The 25559-nt window shown below is 41.0% G+C and overlaps 1 protein-coding gene and 1 long non-coding RNA gene across 3 annotated transcripts; one reads left to right on the forward strand and one right to left on the reverse strand.

The window, feature by feature from the left end:
* Window positions 1–1230: 1230 nt before the first annotated feature.
* On the reverse strand, window positions 1231–5832 carry LOC145421582 (uncharacterized). Its single transcript, XR_013902969.1, has 2 exons — window positions 5695–5832; window positions 1231–1378 (listed from the first exon to the last, which is right to left on the reverse strand). It is a non-coding gene; the product is annotated as an uncharacterized LOC145421582 (long non-coding RNA).
* Window positions 2724–24874, forward strand: tymp (thymidine phosphorylase). 2 transcript variants are annotated; one of them, XM_026148035.2, is made up of 11 exons: window positions 2724–2948; window positions 17273–17333; window positions 18640–18762; window positions 18835–19037; window positions 19320–19418; window positions 20186–20315; window positions 20680–20798; window positions 21040–21202; window positions 22696–22923; window positions 23500–23640; window positions 23710–24874. In XM_026148035.2, exons 1-11 carry the CDS (start codon window positions 2841–2843, stop codon window positions 23865–23867), a joined length of 1533 nt encoding a protein of 510 aa, XP_026003820.2. In that variant the 5' UTR covers window positions 2724–2840; the 3' UTR covers window positions 23868–24874. The 2 variants fall into 2 exon arrangements, with proteins under 2 accessions (XP_026003820.2, XP_026003821.2); XM_026148036.2 differs by having other exon boundaries at window positions 2782–2948; window positions 18643–18762.
* Window positions 24875–25559: the final 685 nt, after the last annotated feature.

The following is a 25559-nucleotide window of genomic DNA, read 5'->3' on the forward strand; positions in this document are numbered from 1 at the left end:
AAGCAGCAGTGAAGCTGTGAAAAGTAAAACTGCAAATGGACACCGTTTTCCTTCAAAGTACAACAACAACAACAACAACAACAACCTTTATTTATAGAGCACATTAAAAGCCTAGGCATACCAAAGTGCTTTACAAAAAAAACAATAAAATAATACAGTTAAGAGCATTAATATCAAATATAATAAGAACAGCAGACAATGTTCACAGTAGAAAGCCACTAATAAAATGGACTGCAGCACATAGATTATAGCAGACCCAGTGCCGCATGATAGAGAACACCAAGAATACAGGAATAGTAAAAAGTTAATGCAATAGGTCGCAGTTAACAGTCAGCATTTAACGGGTAGAAAAGGCAAGTTCAAAAAGATAAGTTTTAAGGCGTGCTTTAAAAGAAAAAATAGAATCAGACTCCCGAATGCCAATCGGGAGGCTGTTCCATAACTCAGGTGCAGCAAAGGCAAACGATCGATCGCCTCTAGATTTCAACCGAGATCTGGGCTGAACTAACAATAACTGCGAGGATGACCTTAAAGCCCTGGCAGGGACATAAGGGTTTAAAGGTTCCTTAAGATAGGTTGGTGCAGTATTATTGATAATTTTAAAAGTAAGCAGCAAAATTTTAAATTGAATACGGTATTTGATAGGCAGCCAATGCAGCTCAGCAAGAACCGGAGTAATATGGTCAAACTTCTTGGTTTTAGTTACAAGCTGACCCTTTTGAAACTTTTACATTAAAGGCAAGTGTTCTCAGTTTCTGGTTTACATCAAACTTTTTCCACATTTTATACCAGTCTGTGAACAGTTGGTGTCTCACATGCACTTACACGAATCTGTAACAGTGTGCTAGTGAACAAAGCTATCACAGGAGATTTTAGTGACCCTGTTCGGGACTGACTTCACAATGACTGCCAGCAACCTCCAGCAACAACTTGCCAACCAGTCAGGGAAACCTCATACCTAGAGGTTGCTAAATGTTATGGACTGCTCTCTCGGCCTGTGTGACTGGGGCCTTACTCAGTGATAAACCTGTGTTTGTCACTCATTTAGTGTTAAAAGCCTTTTCTTACTCTAAATACTCCAATAATAACACACAAAAGACTAAACTTCCCACTGAAACTTTTTCAAACTAACCTAAAAGTAAAGTTTTTAAAAGCTTAAAGTGGCACTGAAAGGAGTAAAGTCACTACAACTGTCATGGTGGATGGAATTAGAGGACTCAGGTCCGAGAGTCCTTGCGAAGTGATGGTGAATTTATTTACAGTGAAAACAAGGCAACAGTTCGACTGTAATCAAAAAGAGCACGGTGACTTCTCCCAGCGTGACAGTGCAATAATAATCCAAAACTCCGTCTCTCGCTGCTCCTCTGTTCCCCGGATCCTGGAGACAGGCGAGAAAACAAACATACAGTAACTAAACTGTTCTCTCACGTTCACAATCTTGAAACACTAACCGCGGCTGCGCTACCCGGCTTAGCTCAACGTTCCAGTGCTGGCTCTCATCCGACCGCACCGGTAATTAGGTCTGGATGTCAAAAGATTAGTAAGTAAGTAAGTAAAGTTTATTTATTAAGCGCTTTTCACAGACAGACAGTCACAAAGCGCTGTACACAAATATTAAAATAAACAATACAATCAATAGACATATACAGTGTAAAAGATCAAATGTAAATAATGTAAAAATATATATATAAAATGAATAGAACAACAAAAGGCTTGTTTGAACAGAAAAGTTTTTAACTGTTTTTTAAAAGAATCCACAGAGTCAAGCAAATGTAATTGTAGTGGTAAACTGTTCCACAGCCTTGGTGCAACAGACTGAAAGGCTCTGTCCCCTTTTGTCTTCCGTCGTGTACGGGGAACAACCAGACTCTGAGTCTGTGAGCGGAGATGACGAGCAGCAGTGTATTTTCTAAGAAGCTTGGATAAATAATCTGGAGCCTGGTCATTTAGTGCTCTGTATGTTAAAACAAGAGTTTCAAAGCGAATTCTAAACTCTATTGGGAGCCAATGTAAAGAATATAAGATGGGAGTAATGTGGGCACGCTTGGTAGAACGAGTTAGTAATCTGGCTGCTGCGTTTTGTATTGCCTGGAGGAGAGAGAGAGATGATTTATCCAAGCTAGTAAACAGGGAATTACAGTAATCTAAGCGTGATGACACAAATGCATGAGTTTTTCCAGTTCAGCTGAAGAGACCATATGTCGCAGTTTAGAGATGTTTCTTAAATGATAGAAACAGGAACGAGACAAAGATTTTACATGAGAGTCAAGGACTCTAGTAGCAGCCGGCGAAGCGATTAAGCACAGGTGCGGCGGGTCAGCTGCCGTTCTGTCCCACGGCTCCCCGGAAGTACATGTTTCCACATCACAAGAAAGAACACAAACACACACGCACGCACACACACGGAACGGAGAGGAGAAAACAGCAAAAGTGCACAAAAACACAACCCAAACTGGCAGATCGACCGGTGATGACCGTCTGTCTGTGACAACAACAAACTGAAACTAAAGATTTACTGGCAGTGGCTCTAACCGCAGTGCGGGTGACATTATTTGTCAGACAGTGCATTAAAAACTCTCCAAAACACACCAACAGCTGCAGCCATCCACCTGCCACTGCTGCAATAATGCAAGCTTTAAACCGTAATACAGTTTAAACAGGTGAGTTATAAACCTGCGCGTCTCATAGAGTGAAAGGTGATGCTGTGAGCTCGCGAGACTCCCAGTGACAGGGATTTAAAACATTTACATTTAAACAAACAGCTCTCAGTAACCTAAAACAAACATACACCATTCAGCGCGGAGGAAGACAACTCCCACATTTCTTCTGACAGGTGCGTCATGGAGGAATCCGACAAACAACCGGATAACCTGACCAAGCGGTCCAACACAACGAGAAAAACCGACTCATCAGCGGATACCGAGGACCTACTCGTACCCGACATGCAGGCAAGTGTGTAGAATCCAACAACAAAAAGCTGGATGTTCTAGCCATGCTTCACCACGAGATCAAAGATTTAAATTCAGTTTCCCCTGCGACCGGTGTTCCAGATCAACTGGCGTTTAGATCAACTGGCGTTGGTCGAACAGATGTGTGGCAGTCTTGCGTTTCAGGAGCTCCTACCGACAAACCAGCAAAAAAACGCCAAATGTGTCACCTGTGACACTTGTGAGGTTGTCTCAAACACACTCCGTCAGTCTTGATGCTGTTGAACAACAAAATGTTTAAAAATGTGGCGAGTTTACCTGGTGATATCCTCATGCGCGACGCGATCGCGAAAACAGCAAACAAGTAACACCACGCCGTTGTTGTTCACAGGACAGCAAGAGTAAACGATCGGGAGACCCTTGTCGTCGTTATCGTTCCCCTCGCACGGTTTATTTCACCGAATTCAGCGTTTTTGCTCCACAACTAAAGCGAGCAGTTTGCTCTGTGCACCAACATGGAGTCGAGTCAACCAGCGCCACCTCTGGCCAAGTGCCACAGCCTACAGCCAGATCAACTGGTGACACACATCTGCAGCACGTTTGAATTCGTGTCATGCACATTTGTACCTTTCAATTGTGTCTGTTTGTGCGTCATGCAAATAAACCTTTGAAATGATATCATGTATTTATTATCAGCCTACATTTGTACAAAATGCCAAATGACATACACATAAGAATCACCATCCTGATATCAACACTTTTGCCCATAAGAAAAATGTCGTGAACAAATATATGACACACCAATATTTCACCAGTGTTGTAACTCACATGTCGCCAGCATAGTCTGCCTGTGTCCCCCCTCTGCAAACGCACATTTCAGAGTTGGATGTGATATACAGTCTGCATAAGTGTGGTCAATCTAATAAACATTTATAAGGAGATGGCAGTTACTGTGAATGTACAGCAGTTACACAGTGATTAGTAATAAACAGTCAGACAATGACCCTGACAATCACATTCAATCTTGCAGATTGCACCTTCTGTGGAAAGTGGTACCACACGGTGTGTGTGGACTTCCCCTGTGCAGAAGGCGACTACAAATGTTGTGGGTGCTAAATAAACAGAAACAAATGATCCCTGTTGTCTTTGCTTACTGATTGTTTTCAGTGTTGACAATCCACATTGCTGGCATTGCATGTTTCAACATATTTGTGGGTAGATTTAGATGCACCACGTGTGAGTGCAGCCACTCAGCCTTTACTCAATGTGATCATAGCAGCAGGTGCAGATGTGTGTCACAAGTTAATCTAGTGGTAGGCTATGGTACTTGGCCACAGGTGGCAGCAGTGGACTGACCTGCATTGGGGACTGGTCCAGCTGCTATGTGGTAGTCAGTAGATGGGCTCCACATTGGGGATTATATGCAAGTTTTGGGGACTGTTTATTGCTGATCACTGTGTGACTGCTGTACATTCAGCGTAGCTGCCATCCCCTTACGGATCGTTATGGGATTGACCACACTTATGCAGACTGTATATCACATCCAACTCTGAAATGTGCGTTTGCAGAGGGGGGACACAGGCAGACTATGCTGGCGACATGTGAGTTACAACACTGGTGAAATATTGGTGTGTCATATATTTGTTCACGACATTTTTCTTATGGGCAAAAGTGTTGATATCAGGATGGTGATTCTTATGTGTATGTCATTTGGCATTTTGTACAAATGTAGGCTGATAATAAATACATGATATCATTTCAAAGGTTTATTTGCATGACGCACAAACAGACACAATTGAAAGGTACAAATGTGCATGACACGAATTCAAACGTGCTGCAGATGTGTGTCACCAGTTGATCTGGCTGTAGGCTGTGGCACTTGGCCAGAGGTGGCGCTGGTTGACTCGACTCCATGTTGGTGCACAGAGCAAACTGCTCGCTTTAGTTGTGGAGCAAAAACGCTGAATTCGGTGAAATAAACCGTGCGAGGGGAACGATAACGACGACAAGGGTCTCCCGATCGTTTACTCTTGCTGTCCTGTGAACAACAACGGCGTGGTGTTACTTGTTTGCTGTTTTCGCGATCGCGTCGCGCATGAGGATATCACCAGGTAAACTCGCCACATTTTTAAACATTTTGTTGTTCAACAGCATCAAGACTGACGGAGTGTGTTTGAGACAACCTCACAAGTGTCACAGGTGACACATTTGGCGTTTTTTTGCTGGTTTGTCGGTAGGAGCTCCTGAAACGCAAGACTGCCACACATCTGTTCGACCAACGCCAGTTGATCTAAACGCCAGTTGATCTGGAACACCGGAGCGCGCACCGGGCAGCAGCTTCCATTCAACAACTAAACTGTTTTACCTTAGTGAAACAGTGAAAGATGAGTGTCGGTGCATTGCCTACGGTCAGTTTGTGGGTTACAACAGAAAATGACGCATTTATTGTTCTCGGGCGGGATTATTTCAACAACCCGAGGACGTTCGGCCGAATAACAGAGAACCGTGTCTGTGTAAACGCCATCCATACATCCATTCGCTTCCGCTTATCGATTCACATTAACTTTGACGCTGAGTATACGTTCTAAAACCACGCCTGTCCAGGATTTGGACAGGGGAGCAAACTGCGGCAGGGTCAGTCTGATATTATTTGTTTCATATAACTCAAGTCCTCACAGCCCATCTCCATCACACAACACTTTCTCATATATTCATAAACTTTAGGCTACACAGACACACACCCAGATCCCATACTGCACATACATACATCTCCTTAGGAAACACATCTACAAAGTTCACATTCTTTGTGTGGTGCCTGTCACTCTGGTTTCTTGGAATGTGCGCGGTATTCGTTCACAGGTGAAAAGCGCAACAATTCTGGAATATGTCACAAAATGAAAGGTAGCCATTCTCCTCAGGAAACACTTCTACAAAAATCAGAAGAAAGGTACAGGCTCTAATTGAATCTGTCCTTTTCAGCTTGTTATAATAGTAAACAAAGAGGTGTGTCTATCTTGTTACATTTGCTCTAATAGACACAGAAGGTCGATATATAATTATTAGGGGTGCAACGACACTCGTATTGATATAGAATCGTTCATACAGTGCTTTCGGTTCGCATATGTATCAACAATACAAAATTTTTAATTTATTTTATCAACTTTTCTTCTGACAATGCTGTCTGTGTTGAGAGCTCAGTGGACCTGCGTTCGACTACTCCGCCTAGACTGCACTGTCTAGCGCAGATCCACTGAGCACAGCATAAGTCAGAAGCTAAGCTCAGTAGTGATGGGATTTCCGGCTCTTTTTAGAGAACCGGCTCTTTCGGTTCGCCTCACTAAAAAAGAGCCGGCTCTTTCGACTCCGAACCGGCTCTTCAGGTTGTTTTGTTGCTTTCATTTATTTATTATTAGCAATAATATAAAATTATGCACAAAAGGAATTACTAATGTAAAAAAAAGTGGTTTCATTTATATATATATATATATATATATATATATATATATATGTGTGGTGGCCCCTAGAGACAAAGCACGTACAAACTCCAAAAAGCGCATACAAACTCCAAACCCCATTTCTAGCATGAACTGAACGTCCAAAACAGAGCTACCAATTAAATTACACAATTGCAAGCATGAAAGCATATGTGTATTGTTTGTGTATTTATACACAAGCATTCATATATAGTCAAATAATAAAGATAAAAAAAATGTTCATTTACCTGTTATTACCACACACCAAATCTGGTCGTTGGTACTTGCTGGCTTGTGTAGCCACTGGGTAACAAAAGCTCAATGCTGCCCCTAGCATCCTGGAGCAGTTCTGTTATCTTTTGTACGTGTTTTGAGTTTTTATGTTTTTCTGAGTTTTTACGTGTTTTGGAGTTTGTACGTGTTTTTACGTGTTTTGGAGTTTGTACGTGTTTTGGAGTTTGTACGTGCTTCAGGGTTCGTACGTGATTTGAAGTTTGTATGTGCTTTGTCTGTAGGGGCCACCGTAAATATACTTTTGTTTATTCACTCCACATGAAATGCAATAAATAAATCATATAATACAAAAATCAACTACTCACATTTAAACTTTTAACTATTTAAATTTTCAGCTTTTTCCTTTTACAAATTTAAAGTGAAACAACACAAAACACTGCAAACCACAACACAATTAAATATAAATTATAATATGAAAACAAAAGGAACATGCATATTCTCTGTCATATGGGCCTGCATGAATAAACTTTCTGAATCCTTTATAATCCGCTACTGAAAATAGTTGTGGATGATTACTATACCTTTCTAATGTGACGTTGTTGTCCCTGGCTCTCTTTCTCTCTCTCTCCCTCCTGGGGCCCGTTCTTCGTACCTCGCTAAGTAAGTTAGCTGGATTTGATTGTTGACGATTTCGCGTGATCTTAGATCGTTCGGTTCCCCGAAGCTCATCCGGGACTTGCTGCCATAGCAACAGAGCCGTAAGCGTAAACCTGCTCGGGAGCAGGTTTACTTTATGTAAACAGGATTAGATCGTGGCCACGCAGGTATGTCCGCTTCATGTATACGAAAGCAACAGCGATATTCCACCACTGTTTCACCATAAATAAATAACATCAATGTAACTAAAGATAATGCAGCACTTGATCCTGTTATTGATGTCACACAGATACATACAGGTCATTTCCTAAAAAAGGGAAATGTACTATTAACATTCTATTACATGTATGTGATTATTACAGATGTAATTCATATTTCAGAGTAGTAATTGCAAATTACTTTGTGTAATCAAGATGAGAGACCACGGCTATAAAAGTGAAGGTGGATTTGGGAAGCCTGTCCGTATATGCGAGCCACCCATTGCGGAAGGTGCAAGATTGATAAGGAGAGTCCTCAGAATTCAGCGTATATTGCAGGATAGACAGGATCCTTTAGCTCAGCGCGACAGTGTGCTCATAGAGAGATATCGATATTCCCGTGAGGGTATTATTTACTTAACCAACTTGTTGACGAGGGGGTGCAGGACCACCACCTGTCTTTTGTTGCTCTGCCCTTTTCTTGGTTGCTGTCATGGACAAACAAACAGATTATTTCAGGGTCTCTTTCCAAGAGACGAAAAGCAATATAAGTGATAACTAGAAAAATTTGCATTTCCTGCGAAAATGCTGTGTGGATGCCTTAATGCTGAAGATGTCGGCTGAAAAAAGCTGAAAAAGTTGAAAAAACAAAAACAAAAAAACATTGCCCTGAGCAGGATTCGAACCTGGCCCTTCTGGTCTAAAGGCAGCGTCTCACCTCAGTGCACCAATCTCTTTCTAACAAACAGAGGTGGATAGACTGACAATTCTGGTGAAATTAGCAGAAGCTGCTTAGAATTGTGCTGATAAGAGGTGAAAAGGCTAAAAACTTTGCAAAAAAGAGGTAAGGAAGCAAAAAGATGAGCTGCAAAGAGATGAATCAGCAGAATTTCTGCTCAAAAGAGTTTTTTCTGAAAACAGCTGAGATTTGTGCTAATAAGAGGTGAAAAGGCTGAAAGTTTTTCAGAAGAGATGAATAAGCAGAATTTGGGCATAAAAGAGGTGAAAATTCTGCTGAAAAGAGTTCAATCAGCAGAATTTCTGCTGAAAAGAGTTGAATGAGCAGTATTCTGCTGAAAAGAGGTTTTTGCTGAAAACAGCTGAAAAAGCTGGTATTTGTGCTGAAAAGTGGTGAAAAAACTGAAAATTGTGCTGAAAAGGGCTGAAAAAGACAGCCGTTAGCACATGATTCTCCTTATGGGGACCTGATATGTTTAATATGCTGCTGAGAATATAGCCCAGAAGAAGCGTATAGTATAGCTTTTATTTTGGAAAGAGCCATTTCTCTGTAATAAACTCTCTTTTCCAAAGATGAGTGATTTCTCGATCAGATAGATAAATTTTTTTTATTACTTTGTTGTTTCAGCAATATTAAATTTAAAAACTGTACTTTTAAGTTAAAATATCTATTCATAATTTTAATAAATGACAAATTAAAAAAGCATGAACATTTTTTTTGTATCGAAAAAAAATCGAATCGTGACACCAAAGTATCGAACCGAACCGTGAATTTTGTGTATCGTTGCACCCCTAATTATTATGTACTATTTCAAACAATATTTTTACAATCATCGATCTGTGTGCTCCTAATAATGATGATCCGGCTTTTTTAAATACAGTTTTCTATCAGAGACTGAAAATGGAAAATGTGACATCATTTCCGGGGTAAAACTGCAAAGAATTGTAGGTACGAGTGGCAAGCGGTAGTAGCGCACGCAGGCTTTCACATGAAAACATTCACACAGCGATAAAAAGAAACACAAAAAATGGCAAGAAGCTGTTGTATTATTAACTGCAATAGCCGGTTGCATGACAGCCACGGGAAGCCGACGGCTAAAGAGATCGTTTTTTATCGGATTACGTCGTGGAAGAGAAATTGTTCAAGCCGTGTTTCCGAAGTAACAAAGAGCTGACGGATGGCCTGGATTGCAGCAATTCGAAGACCAAATATAACGTTCCAGAACACTCCAGCTTACAGGTTAGTCTGATCCAAGCAGTTCCACAAAGGTACGTCTTCTGTTGTTGTTATTACGTAATTTATCATAACATAATTGTTGATGTAGGTTACAAATAAGTCTTATATTGATTTGAATTGAATTTGTTGCGCTATGCTGCTTTGTTCACTGTGGCTTTGCGGGCTAATATTTGTTGTGTTTTGTAGGAAAACCAGCCTACAAAATGCTGGAATGCGATCCAGACTGGGCACCTCTATCAACCTGGGTCATACCGAGTTTAAAGCTGCTACCACAGCGGGATTTGATCGGTTAAGAGAGAGAGCGATATCAAAACAGCCACGAAAAGTCCCGCATACAGTGGGGCAAAAAAGTATTTAGTCAGCCACCGATTGTGCAAGTTCCCCCACCTAAAATGATGACAGAGGTCAGTAATTTGCACCAGAGGTACACTTCAACTGTGAGAGACAGAATGTGAAAAAAAAAAAATCCATGAATCCACATGGTAGGATTTGTAAAGAATTTATTCGTAAATCAGGGTGGAAAATAAGTATTTGGTCAATAATAAAAATACAACTCAATACTTTGTAACATAACCTTTGTTGGCAATAACAGAGGTCAAACGTTTACTATAGGTCTTTACCAGGTTTGCACACACAGTAGCTGGTATTTTGGCCCATTCCTCCATGCAGATCTTCTCGAGAGCAGTGATGTTTTGGGGCTGTCGCCGAGCAAGACGGACTTTCAACTCCCGCCACAGATTTTCTATGGGGTTGAGGTCTGGAGACTGGCTAGGCCACTCCAGGACTTTCAAATGCTTCTTACGGAGCCACTCCTTTGTTGCCCGGGCGGTGTGTTTTGGATCATTGTCATGTTGGAAGACCCAGCCTCGTTTCATCTTCAAAGTTCTCACTGATGGAAGGAGGTTTTGGCTCAAAATCTCACGATACATGGCCCCATTCATTCTGTCCTTAACACGGATCAGTCGTCCTGTCCCCTTGGCAGAAAAACAGCCCCATAGCATGATGTTTCCACCCCCATGCTTCACTGTAGGTATGGTGTTCTTGGGATGCAACTCAGTATTCTTCTTCCTCCAAACACGACGAGTTGAGTTTATACCAAAAAGTTCTACTTTGGTTTCATCCGACCACATGACATTCTCCCAATCCTCTGCTGTATCATCCATGTGCTCTCTGGCAAACTTCAGACGGGCCTGGACATGCACTGGCTTCAGCAGCGGAACACGTCTGGCACTGCGGGATTTGATTCCCTGCCGTTGTAGTGTGTTACTGATGGTGACCTTTGTTACTTTGGTCCCAGCTCTCTGCAGGTCATTCACCAGGTCCCCCCGTGTGGTTCTGGGATCTTTGCTCACCGTTCTCATGATCATTTTGACCCCACGGGATGAGATCTTGCGTGGAGCCCCAGATCGAGGGAGATTATCAGTGGTCTTGTATGTCTTCCATTTTCTGATGATTGCTCCCACAGTTGATTTTTTTCACACCAAGCTGCTTGCCTATTGTAGATTCACTCTTCCCAGTCTGGTGCAGGTCTACAATACTTTTCCTGGTGTCCTTCGAAAGCTCTTTGGTCTTGGCCATGGCGGCGTTTGGAGTCTGACTGTTTGAGGCTGTGGACAGGTGTCTTTTATACAGATGATGAGTTCAAACAGGTGCCATTCATACAGGTAACGAGTGGGGGACAGAAAAGCTTCTTACAGAAGACGTTACAGGTCTGTGAGAGCCAGAGATTTTCCTTGTTTGAGGTGACCAAATACTTATTTTCCACCCTAATTTACGAATAAATTCTTTACAAATCCTACCATGTGAATTCATGGATTTGTTTTCACATTCTGTCTCTCACAGTTGAAGTGTACCTCTGGTGCAAATTACTGACCTCTGTCATCATTTTAAGTGGGGGAACTTGCACAATCGGTGGCTGACTAAATACTTTTTTGCCCCACTGTATATGTGCCCAAGTGTTGTATTGAAGCAATCAAGTGATGAACAACTGTTTTCCAGTATGTTGTTTTGCAGTGTTGTTGTGTTTTTTTTGTTTTTTTTTTTTGTTGCATTGTTGATTTGTTTTTCACCAAAGCAGCTAATAAAGCACAATGAAATACAATTTTGCGTCTTTCCTGTGAGATTCTATAATAGAATGAAACAATAATGCCAGTTATAAATAAAGACAATAATTGAATGAATTATGAAACTCATTTTTTTCTATTAGATCCGAAAATGTTGTGTAATACTACAACCTGAAATGACAAATAGATTGCGTTGGCCTGTGAAGGAAATAAAGAAAAAAAAATCTAACAACAGCTGTGAAATGGAATAGTCCAAATCACCAAAGTAAACTGGGCGGGGCTTGTTGCAGGGATCTGAAGTTACTAAACATTTTGTGAGTGTATGCACTCACGCTTAGGACCATATAATAATAAATATGTGTGTGATGAAAGTTGGGCAGCACGCTAACATCCTTACTCCACTCTGTATGCTCGTATGGGTCTAACACTTTCACGCCTTTGATTTTTTTCCTCGTACTTTTTTTTTGTCTTTTCATCAAGTCTGTCTTTGTAAGGACCTGCCGTGTTCTCCGTCGTTTTGTACATAACTGTTTTTGGGGCAAATAAAATGCAAGTAGAGGTTAAAACCGCAGAATTAATGATTATCGGTGCTGGAAATACTAGCGCTTGATGCAGTGTTTTGATTTTGTTGCTACTGGTACCTACAATGCAATGCGCGAAAGTCACGTGACCTTACTGCAAACTCGTATTAAACCCTTTGAGCGCTCCAGTAATTCAGCTAATATAGCACATTTACAGTCTGCCCGAATAATACATGAATATATGGAAGATTTTAGTGTTTGTGATGTCTGGAGACTCAGAAATGAAGCAAACAGGAATTATACTTTTCTTCTTTTTCTTTTTTTTTTAGTAAAGTGTGCATGTTAGTCCCCATAGGGAAATAGTTCCTCTGCATTTAACCCATTCACCCAGTGAAGCAGTGGGCAGCCACCAATGCAGCGCCCGGGGAGCAGCGTGTAGGGACGGCACCTTGCTCAGGGGTACCTCAGGGTAGCCGTTCAGTGGAGTCGAACCCCTGACCTTCCGATCATGGGGCCACCACTCTACCTACTGAGCTATCCCTTCTGTATATCAATCTTTTTCAGGAATATATTTTTTTCATAGGAGTAATTCTATCATTGAAAAAACAACTTCTAGAATACACCCTATTACAATAAGTGAGCATGCACCCATATCCTTAACTTATAAGATAAGCGATAAGATAAGACTTTATTGATCCTGCAGTGGAGGGATTAATGCATTACCGCAGCTCAGGTAAAGATAGCAGAATTGATCCCATTTTAAATCATCTCATAAAGTTTAATATCACCCTTTTAATGGATTCAGAATTTGATAAATTTATAAGGGAAGAGTGGAAAGTGGAACAGAAAGTAGAACACGATATTGAGGGAAAAAATAAATATCTAACAAGCAGATATGCAACAAATCCAATCAAACAAACATGGAAAGAACTGCAAAATGTTAAATTACAACTAGACAGTGTTGGGGAGTAATGGAATACATGTACCGGCTTTAGGTATTTAAAATACAAAATATGAGTAACCATATTCCATTGCAGTTGCCGTTTAAAAAGGTGGTATTCAGAGTACTGTTACTTTGTTGAAATAAAGGGATTACACAGTGGTCTTTTCCTGTTTAATATGTTAGGCTATGCCCTCTCTATTTTTGGTAATTCCACGCCGGTGGAAACCCAAACAAAACACACATTAAGAGGCTCTAATGCCTGTGTCTCATGATGTGAAGAAATATTTTTAAAAATTGTTATTCAGAAAATTATTTAATATGAAGGCAATAGGCAGAGTGTTACAGGCAAAGCCCTAAAGAATGTAGACTCATGGGCAGTGTAGTCCGTGCTGCAGGGAGAGTGGACTGCCATTAGTGATGTGCGGATCGATCTTGAAATATCGATTCCTCCGATACCAGTCATTTATGTTCTAGAACCGATTCTCACATTAAATATCGATATTTTTAGTAATTTAGGGTTAATTTGTAGTTTATCATTAACAGCAACACGGTGGAAAGAAACTATAACATTCGGATTGTCTACATTCAAAGGAACTACTTCCTCTTCCGCCTTTCATAGTCATGTGCGAAATACGGCTGTATAAATGTCTGCAGCCCCTTGGCTCGCGCACTCACAACAATGGCTGAGCGTAATTGTGTGGACGTATTTTACCTCCACAAACAGCTGAGACATGGTTTGCGATACATGTGGCAAAAAAGTGCTCCAAGAGTGAGGTGTTGTGGCCATACTTGCCAACCTTGAGACCTCAGAATTAGGGAGACATTCAAAAGGGCTGTTGGGGGGAGGGGGGGTGATAAATACATTTTACAGTGTTTATTTATCGGATAAAATACGTTAAATGTCACCGTTATTATTAGCCGGCCTGGAAACAGCGGGGGGTGTCCAAATTCAGAGGCTGCTTCCACCTGAGGACCCGCCCTTCGCGGTCTAAAGAAAGCCGGGTAGTACGTCACGAGCTCCCTCGGTGGAGTGAAACAGCCGCCTGCTCCTTGCCATCTAAAATATAACCGGGCGCTGGCGTAAACTCTCGACCGTCTCACACTTTCTTTAATTAGTTTTCTGTTTGATGTTTATTCAGCTGTGTGAAAACCCCGGAGGAACCCTCCTGAGGGATTAATAAAGTTAAATTGAATTTAATCTAATCTAATAACTTTAATCTCAGCCAATCCGATTTACTCACGAACAAATAAAACACTGAAAAAGCCAACCAATAACATTTTTAAGTTATCAAAGTGACTTATATATCATGTTTAACCCGAGTAGTGAAAGACCGCGGGGGTTTGAAAACAATGTGTCGATCGGCTCAGATATTTGAAGTTTACACAGCTACATTCTCACCTGAAAACATGTTAAAAGTTGTTTGTTTTTTTTGCGACCCAGAAAGAGAAATAAGAGTAATATTAAAACTAAGTAGCTGCCGCCATTGTTGGAAACTGGAATTAGCTCGGCCGCGCTCCGTGAGAGACGTCTGTCTCGCCCTAGCAGCACCTGTCCCTCTCCTCCTCTTCAGTTCGTCTCAACATACGCTCGTCATATTCTGTGATATGATTTACTCTAAGGTGTTTGACAAGGTTAGTGATGTTGCCACAACCATACATGCCAACCCTCCCGATCTTTCCGGGAGAATCCCGGAGCCACCATTCTCCCGAATTTCCACCCTTTAGTGCTGCAGGCAGGCAGGTGTTCAAATAGCGCACAACTTCAGTTTTTTTATTTCTATATGATGAACTCTGCATTATTAAGTGATAAGAACAAGTAATCCGATGTCGTGTAATCATTATGACGCTATAATTTGAGATACACTAAATAAAATATGTTTTTGCATAAAGTATCGGTATCGGATCAGTATCATCGATACCACCCTGAATATTACTTGGGATCGGATCGGAAAGGAAATCAGTGGTATCGCACATCACTAACTGCCATACCCGTTATGTGTCTGTGAGGGAGAGGAGGGAGAAAAAGGAGAGTCGAACAGTACGAGTTGTCACCGAGCAGAAACAGGAGATGAAAGCATGTAAATATAATAATAACCACTGCAGCCAAAGTAAGTTTAAGTAAGCTATTAAGACTCGACTGTACACCGTGTTCGCGTTTTCCTCTGAAACAATAAGTTCTGTTGGAGCAGCCTTTCAACACCTCTCTCTGTCTCTCACTAGCAAAGTTGACCCAGACAACAAAGTAAAGCTAGTTTTTGGCTACAAGCCCGACAGGAACCCAACGTATTAGCCAGAGGTCCCTTTACTACGGTTTGGGGCGCGGACCTGTTTTATATACGCACGGAATAGTTTTTTATATGAGATCGCTGCAAAAAGTGCAGCCTTACCTTAAGATATATTAAGATTTAAAATTCTAGTTGGTATTGGTATGGCGAGTATCCTTCAGTAATAGTAATAAATCACACAGCAACATTCATGTGGTTGTAAAAAGCTTGATAACATATTAAGTAATCCAAAGTATTCCGTTATGTTTGGGAGCATGTATTCTGTAATGGAATACATTTTAAAAGTGACCTTCCCAACACTGCAACTAGATTACATTTTATCACAAAAAACAGAATCTCTTCGACAGTGAATGCAACAATACTGGGACGGGAAATCAATAATACTTACTATTAAGTATTACTACTACTTTTACCGTTATTTCTATTCTGCTGAAAATAAACCTAATCACCTCTATCTGCCAGGGACTTACACTGTGCTCTAAACCAAATGCCTAATGGCAAGGCACCAGGCCTGGTGTCACGGCTGGCGGAGGGAGCCGTGTGGTGTGGAGGAAAAGGAGGACCCAAGATGCAGCGAACTGATGACAGAGTGATGTTTATTTACAAGGTGGTGGTGGTGGCAAAAACAGGCAACTCAACATGAGCAATTACAAACCTAAACTGGGAGAAACTAAAGACAAACCTGAGACCATACAAAAGGGGTGCGGGGCAGAGAGACGCAGAGACAGGAACGAAACACCATAGAATGCAGAGCTACACGGAGGAACGCAGTGATACATGGATGAACGCAGACGAGCCGACGAGGAGCACAGGCAGACACCAACTATAAATACACACATCAGGTAATGAGGAAATGGCACACAGGAGGGGACACAGCTGGAACTTAATGGGCATAACGAGACACAGACCTACAAAGTAAAACAGGAAATCTAGAACCCGAACCGGACACAAGGGGGGAGGACACAGAATAACTAGAACAGAGGGAAATAGTCACAAAACACAAAACGCTGGGTCAACGACCCAGGACCATGACACCTGGATGGATTCCCTGCTGAATTTCTGAAACATTTCTGGTCCGTGTTATCTCCACTATTCTTCATAACTGGCACAGAAATAAAAACAAAAAAACTAAAAAAACAGTCTAATCCCTCCCCATATGAAAACGGCAGCAATAAAATAGTTACTAAAAACAGAAAACGACGCTACCAGCCTTTGTCACTAATTAATACCGACATTAAAGTTATTCCTAAAGCACTTTCATCTAGATTAGAAACAGTTCTGCCCTCAATAAATCATAATGACCACACAGGATTCATCAAAGGCTCACATGTCAAAAAATGTTTTAGTACGACTTTGGTAAGCTACGGAGCTGCACCGCTTGATGGATTGTCGGAGCATTACGGCTACCGAGGAGCCTCGCGTAGTAATACGCACTGTGCTTCAACGTAATATTACCGTATTATGTGTGTATAAGCACCATAAATGGCACCTGAAGCGGATTTCAAACTCCAGGCTGTCAGTCACGCAGTAGAAGTTGGGAACAGAGCTGTACAACAGGCAGGGAAAAAAATCCATGCTCCTTTTGAAGGAAAGTTTAAAATGAAGAAACAAACGTCCGGAGGCAATTATTACAGTTAAACTAAACTTAAAATACCTTTAGTTATTCCGAACTTCTCGTAACTCGCACATACTTTCATATCCTTACAGCACATACAGAAAATGTTCAGAACAAAATAAAAGTAAAGTATTTAAAATAGTAAAAGCGGAAGGAAAAGGAGCCCAAAAACTGAAACCGAAATACAAGAGGACCCGTCTGAACCGATAACAGCTGCCTGCACGTGACACACAAATAAACAGATCGTCTGTAAACACACAGCACATGAACTTCACTTAGTGGGGACATTTGTCAGCTTTTTTTTTCTCTGAATGACCAAATCAGAGGTCAAAGGTTAGTGGCTCACTCGTTTTCCTCTCCCTGCTCTCCTATTGACTGACAGACTCACTTTATGAAGGACCACGGGGTCGATGCCACTTCACAGACTGCAAACATCAGACCAGGTACTGTACTCTGACTCTGTCTTACTCTCATAACAGGGATGTTTTCCTCTTCTTCAGAGCTGAACTGTTAAATTTTACCTGTGGTTAGAGGTCGGTATGGTTAACAGAAAATCTGCAGGGGCTGAATGGATTAAGGCTGTTTGTTAATAAGTTTTTAAAGTGTTCATTATTGTTCCTATTCCAATAAAAGCAAAAACAAGTCACAGGCTTTATTTTGCTAATTAGGTGCCAAACACATGTATTATTATTGTTCTTTTGCCTGTAACGTGATGATTTGTTAAATCTCCCCGATGTTTCTGTGTGATACAGATAAGGAGCTGAATGTCTAAAGTGACTAAAACCTTTGCACAGTACTGAACTTTCACCAGCAGAGCCACCTCTGACTTTATGAGTCCAACAATAAACTGGAGTCATGGCAGTACTGGTCCTTTGAGTCACAGAGGGTGTATAAAAGATTTACAGCTGGCTAAAAAATAATGATAATATCAAAAATAACAAAGCTAGCTGGCTATTAATTTTTTTCTGCCTTTGCAAAAGAAGTGAGTCTGTGAAAGATTTTTTGCTGGGGGAACTAGATGCTCATCCTGATGTTGTTTCTGCTGAGTCCATTTATAGCTGCTGCACACACACACACACGCACACACACACAGAGAGAAACTTGCCATCGTGCTGCTGCGCTGTTAATCTGCATTGCACCAGAAGCTGGCTGTGTGGTAAGCATTTCGATTACAAAGTGCTGCAGAGGAAGCAGAGGTGATGTATGAAACAGCTTTATGTAGGACAGGTGGCTTTCCACCAGCTTCTTCAGAAAGATGATTCAGAGGAACAGGGCGTGTGACTGGCTGTTTTACACAATTAGTGCTGAGTTAATTAATTGTGCAAGTTTTAACTTTTATTCCTGAAAAGAATTGTTTTTTGATGCTTTTTTACTTTATATACTATTTTTTATTACTTAATTGTCAATTAATTACATAAAATTTGAACTTTTTAATCTTTTAGGAAAGTCAGTAACAGAAACTCTCCATGTTGATATATTTGTCTTTATAAAATGAGAAAGATGATGTGGCAGCTCAAACAGATTGATTCCTGTTTTAATGCCTTAACTCAAACTGTGTTGCCTTCTCAGTACTGCTAAGAGGTTAATCTACTTTGTTTGTGTTTCAGTTTTTTTGGCCCTGTCTTTTAAAATCCAGAGAAAAAGGAAAAACAAGTACACAGGAAAGAACTATTAATAAAACCAGATCCTGGTCACTGAATGATTGAAAATTTTTAGGTCTCAACAGACTTGTAATGTTTTTACTTCTAGCAGACATGATAACAATCCCAGATCTGATCAGGAAGAAGAGGGATGGAGGACAGTTAAGTGATGACGAGATCAAAGCCTTCATCCAGGCCGTTAAAGAGAAAACCATTCAGGACTCTCAGACAGGTACAAACCATCTGACATGCATTCACATTTCCTCCTTTGCATCTTTAACGTCTCCCACTCTTTGTATTTAAGGGGCCATGCTGATGGCTATTTGGCTGAATGGGATGGTCTCCGCCGAGATTAAGGCCCTGACCCGAGAGATGATGTCATCGGGAGAAGTGATGGAATGGCCCGATGAGTGGAAAAATTTCATGGTGGACAAACACTCGACTGGCGGGGTGGGAGATAAAGTCAGTCTGGTGTTAGCGCCAGCGCTAGCTGCCTGCGGCTGTAAGGTATAGACTTTAACGATGAAATCTGATTGGTTAAAACGTTAAAGTGAACCCATTCTGTTCATGCCCAGCTGGACTGCGCTAAATTTACATGATTAATATTATTTTAGACTGGGACACAGTGCAGCCCCCTGGTTCTGTTTAAGCTCCTCCCCTTTTAAACAAACTTCTTGTGATTTGTTACCCCACATTAGTAGAAGGTGATTTACTTGGGTGGGTGTGTCTTCCTTTTCTCAAAATGTGAGATTACCATATTAGGAATATTAATTCAGTCCATGTCCACAGGTTCCTATGATCAGTGGGCGGGGCTTGGCTCATACAGGAGGAACTCTTGATAAACTGGAATCAATTCCAGGATTCAAGGTGGAGCAATCAAGAGAGCAGGTGAAGCAATCTGTTCTGGCTCACATATATTTACATATAGTTTTAAAAATTAATAGTTTTAACTTTTAATAAATGTCAGCAAAATGTTACTCTGGGGGGAAAACACACTGAAGCACTTTGCGCACCCCCTGGTGGGCCATGAGGGTACTGCATGTGATTCACAAGAGCTCAATTACAATAAATATACTTAAAAATCTTTTTTTTTTATATCAAATATTTTTGATTTTATGAGGTAAATAACCACTGGTCCACTGGAGTGGGCGGTTCAATTTGCCAACTACCAATGAGAGCCAAGGATACTGTTGGCTCACATAACAGAGTTGCCAGGCAACTAGACCCTGGAACAAGTGAATAACTTCCTGTGTCGCCTCTTTAGGCTCACGTGAGGATCATTGATTAAGTTATATTAAAAGTTTTAGGCTCTAAAGATTTTCAGATATTAAATTGGGCTCAAGGATGGCATAGACTGTATATAATAGATGGATATAGCCACAGTGACAAACACTAAATACTGCACCAGAGGAGTCGCCCCCTGCTGGCTCTTAAAAAAAAACTAAACAGATGAAACTATTGACTGTTTGGGGAAACAAGGACACTGACATCTTTACTGAAATTTGTTAATTAATTCCAATGGTAGCTCTTGTGATAAGGGTACAAAAATAACAGAAAATTAAATATTTAAATTCATAAATAAATAAAACTACATACGGATAATAAAGAGTGATAAACACTCAAAGTCATTCTCTGATTCAGCTGTTCTTCTCCAGATCCTGGAGATCCTGGACTCAGTGGGCTGTTGCATTGTGGGTCAGACAGAGACTTTGGTTCCTGCAGATCGAGTCCTGTACGCTCTGCGGGACATCACCAGCACCGTGGACAGTTTACCTCTGGTTACTGGTAAAAACTGGGATTAGTGCTTCAAGAGCCAAAAACCCTTTTTTTGTGTTGGTTTTTTTTTTTTTTTTTGAGAAATTTAAGCTTTTCCACCCGTGTGTTGCGAGGGTCAGGGGACCCGACACACAGGCGGAAAGGATTTAGACTTTCTTTACTTGATATGTGAGCCCAATCAGCCTTCGGGGGAGGGTCATTTCTACCTGAACATAAGTTTGAGCGGTTATAGCATTATGCCCATTTAAACTGATGAAAAGAACCAGATCTTTTGATACCCACATAAAACTGGTGTCCAGCACCTGGCTGGATTTTGCCGTGGATATCCGTGTTTTTTCTAGTCAGCTTACAGCCGTCTGTGCTGTTTCTGCAGGTTCGATCATCTCAAAGAAAGGAGCCGAGTCTCTGTTTGCTCTGGTGCTGGATGTCAAGTTTGGACGAGCTGCTATCTGCAAAGACTTGGAAAGTGCTACAGAACTAGCTCAGATGCTAGTGAGTACAACAACAATTCAAATATTTCACCATAAAAGAGGGAGGGAGGGATGTGAAACATCTGTGCATGGAGTGATGCAGCAACACAACATTGAACCACAGGGGAGATAATATTGGGTTTATTACAGGTTATTTTAATCCAAACTCAGAGGTTTAATTTACAGCGCAGCGTCCAATGCCACAGCCCGTTAATGGCAAAGCTGACCTCAAATTTGGATTTCGCTGTTTATTTTTCTTTCAGGTGGAAGCAGGAAACGGCCTGGGCATATGTACAGCAGCTGTGCTCAGCGGCATGAACAGTACGATCGGTCGATGTGTGGGAAACAGCGTGGAGGTGATCGAATCTCTGGAGACGCTGAAGGGAAACAGACCCGATGACCTGATGGAGCTGGTCACGACTCAGGGTGATGACGTCGCTCAGCAGCTCTCGTCTGTCAGGGTTTGATCACCAAAGTAACAACGTGTCTTATCCGAGGCATTAAAAAGGTCCTGAACCCCAAAGGAACACCACTTTATTAGGAACACCTGTGGCCATTTTATTAGAGACACATACCCTGTGGTCAATTTATTAGGACCACCTGTGGCTCTCTAAATGCAGGAAGCATCTGAACCATTTCAAAGTGGCAACTGTTTTTATTAGCACACCCATGGCCACTTTATTAAGTACAGCTGCGGTCTAATAACGTTGCAGCATCTCTTTTGTGCCACCTGCCTGTTTACCTCTTCTAGCAGCAAGCCAGATAATTTGCAGTGTCGAGTTAACATTAAAGATTATGGATAAATAACATGTATCTTATCTTCATTCTTCTCCTAGCTCTATATAGTTTTAAATATTGCACTCCATACAGATGCCCTCTGATTAAGAAAAAGAAAATTATTATTTTACACGGTATGCAGCCCCTCAGTTTACCTCCCGTCTCTTTAAGGTCCTCCTCCCTAAAAGCCTACTTTGTTCTGACTGATCAGTTTCTGGCAGTCTACCGAGGAGCAGCACCCAATGCTTGTGAGCTGTACTGCTTGTATTTTTTGGACTTTGTACCCACAGGAACTACTGCCACATAATTCTTTATCTTTTTTTAAAACTCTGAACTTGTTTAATATTGCAGATCCGCATTAACTTGCTAATGGGGATTTGCCGCGTTAATGAGGTTATGGTGTTAATGCTGACAGAACTAATCTAAACCTGTAACTTTCTTTATACATCCATCCATCCATCTTCATCCACTTTATCCGAGGCCGGGTCGCAGGGGCAGCAGCCTAAGCAAAGAGGCCCAGACCTCCCTCTCCCCAGCCACCTCCTCCAGCTTATCTGGGGGAACTCCAAGGCGTTCACAGGCCAGCCGAGCGATATAATCACTCCAGCGTGTCCTGGGTCTGCCCCGGGGCCTCCTCCCTGTGGGGCATGCCTGGAACACCTCACCCAGGAGGCGCCCAGGGGGCATCCTTGTCAGATGCCCGAACCACCTCAACTGGCTCCTTTCCTTTATACATGAAAATTAAAATTAGAAAACGCAGAACAGCCTCTCCTTTGTGAATATCAGAGACATGACAAGAATCTCATTGTTACCTTTGTTATAGAGTCCTAGTGAATATTACCCTTAGATGAGATAACCCGTTCTATAATGATGATAATAATTTTTTTGCTATAGCTAATAAGAAAAATAGACCACTTGGGTTTAAAATTAAAAAACAAACAAACACTTAATTCTGACAGCTGTAAAAACATCATGGGAATCTAAACCCACTGCATGCACACCTTTACAGACAACAACTTGCTTTAATTTTAGTCTATTTTTAAGTTTATTTAATTTTACACTGGTGTAAAAATTTCCCTTTAGGTACATTTAAAAAAGAAAGCATGATAAATATTTAAAATGTGTTTTGTCTGTGTTTGTAGGCGGCTTGTTGCTCGTGATGACTGGTCTAGTGTCTGACCTATCAGAAGGCAGAAAGCAGATTTCCGAAGCTGTGGTTGGTGGAGCAGCGCTGTCAAAGTTCCAGGCCATGATGGAGGCTCAGGGCGTGAACAGCGACACAGCTCAGCTGTTGTGCTCCACCAACGCAGATTACTACAGCATCCTGAGAAAAGCGAAGCATCAGCTGGAACTGAAGGCTCCTGCAGACGGTAAAGCCAATAAAATGCCTCCATTCACTGTTGATGCATTCAAAGACACACTCAGGAAATATGAACTACCTGCACTTACAAAGAAAATTTATCATGTTTAGGAATCTAAAGAAACTAACAAACACAGCTATCTTTGATGACACGGGAACTTTTATGCTGAAGCGCAGGTTGTTACACAGTTTGTGATTATAGTTACATTTGGGGTTTGTTTTAAGAGAATTTGTTACCAACAGAAATTAGACAAGAACTGCACTGAAAATCAGTGGCAGGAGGTCTGATGTAGAGATGAATCCAAATTTGAACATTTTGGTTTAAATAGTCAATATGAACAAAAAGAGGTACAACAGTGAGGGTCTGCAGCCATCAGTAAAACACGGTGGAGGCTCAGTCATGGTTTGGGGCATTTCAGCCAGTGGCGCTGTGGATGTTGTCAATACTGATGGAAATATGAACACAGAAAAGTACAGTCAGAGTTTGATCCAAAATGTAATCCCAACACATGCACTTGCACATGTGTACTTACATATGTGAGCCCTCGTATTTGATAACATGTATTTTTACTGTGTCTTCCTGCAGGTATCGTTTTGGAGATTGACGGTTTGGTTTTAGCTCAGGTGCTTCACAGATTGGGTGCGGGGCGATCAAAGGCTGGAGAGCCTGTCAATCACAGCGTGGGGGCGGTGCTACTGGTGTCTATAGGTCAGAGGATCACAAAAGGTAAGAGGCTGTTGCTACTGCTGCTGATGGTGTGAGGGACATCCTCCTGATGGAGTCGTGTGTTTTCAGGCGACCCGTGGCTGCGGCTCCATTATGAGGATCTGGCGCTGACCCCAGACCAGAGGAATCACCTCGAGAGCGCCCTGACTGTGGGAGCAGACAAAAAAATACAAACACAACAGAAACACACTTTGGTGGAAAAGATACTACCTGAGAAATACCAGTGATTCTTGAGATAAGGGACAAAACATGTCCGCCAGATAAAACCCAATTTGAGGGTTAAAAATATGCATACAAGACTGACTGAAAGAAAAACCAAGGCAATGTTTATACAACAAAATTATGATTTTGCATTTTTTATACATATACATTTATTTTAAATGGTACAATACATTACCAGTACCTTAAAAATCCATTGTCCAGAAGCAGGTGTGATAATATTAAAATACAGAAAAAAAATTAAAAGTAATTCAAAATGTAAACATCATGGCTCTCGTCACTAAATATTTAAGTCAATATCTTATATAATATCAAAATATGCAATTGAAAATTTATTTTTACATATTTTTTAAGTGATTAAAATCGTGTCCAGAGTTTTTGTCAACACCATCAGATTTTTTTTAAAAGTACAAAAAAAATCAGGAATTATTGTGGTTAGCTTACACTCTGAGGACCCCTTTACCACTTCCTGTTTGATACACATGCCATGAGGTCACTGCTGTGATAAGGTTTTTTTGTTTTTTTATTTCATTTATCGCATACCTTTCTGAGAAAACCCTGTGTCACAACCATAGTGTGTCAACACCAAAGTCGATGAAATGCAAGATTTAAGTATCTTTTTTATAAAAAGCTTAATTTAGGTAGATTGTAGAGGCCATAAGCAAATGATGCAAAACAAGATGGCTTTTGTCAGAAAAACATGTGTTATGAGAGAAAGTAGGGTGTCAACACCATCAGGATTTTTGCCTGACAGTGTTGACCCATTTCCAGTGGTGTTGACAAATGCCACAAAAGTGTCCCATTCACTAATTATATTAAGTTCTTTTAATTAATATTTCAGTCATATTACTTTCTGTGTATTTTACTGATATTTCTGCTTTACAGATGTGTTGAATATTATCGAATTTGCCTTATCTCGAATCTCATTGTTTATGTATACTATGTCTATGAAGCGCCTTGAGGCGACTCTTGTTGTGATTTGGCGCTATATAAATAAAATTGAATTGAATTGAAATTGAACTTTATTATTCCTGTAGGAAAATGCTTAGTTCTCTGCATTCAACCCATTCACTCAGTGATGCAGTGGGCAGCTACCAATCGAGGATAGCCGCTGTTTGTTGGATTTGAACACCCAACCTTCCATCATGTGGCATCTACTGAGCTAGCTGTGCCCCAAGAGCTGATCTTTAAGTGATGATGGATGAATCCTGCTTCTGGGCCCAAACTACTCTATTTATTAAGGCTGTTGTGCTTTTAACATGTTTTATTGCTTTTTATCTTGTTCTATTTAATCTGAACAAGCCCCTAAAAACAGTCAGTGATCACTGTCAGCCTAACCATCAGAAACCCTTGCATTACCTTTTATCGAGTGGAAAAAATTTAGCGTCCATCCTCCAGCTTCACTGTGTTTATGTTATGCTAACATAGCTGTGTCACCAGCGATCACGTAGCACATCATTATATACCAGCTAGTCCAACTTCAGTAATCCTTCAGTAACCCTGCAAAAGTCACTGTTGTTTAGTTTTCTGGCTTCATTTATGTTGGAATGTAGGTGGAAACCAGCGAGCTAACTTCTAACTCTGTTAAATTTCATATATTCTGTTTTCATGGATGCCTGGATGTTACACCTGGAAGAGCAGCCACACTGATCATTTTATTAAAGATGAATGAAAGAAAGAATTTAGACAGTTTGTAACTC

The sequence above is a fragment of the Astatotilapia calliptera genome, chromosome 17 (genome assembly GCF_964374335.1).
Source record: "Astatotilapia calliptera chromosome 17, fAstCal68.1, whole genome shotgun sequence".
Taxonomy (NCBI): Eukaryota; Metazoa; Chordata; class Actinopteri; order Cichliformes; family Cichlidae; genus Astatotilapia; species Astatotilapia calliptera.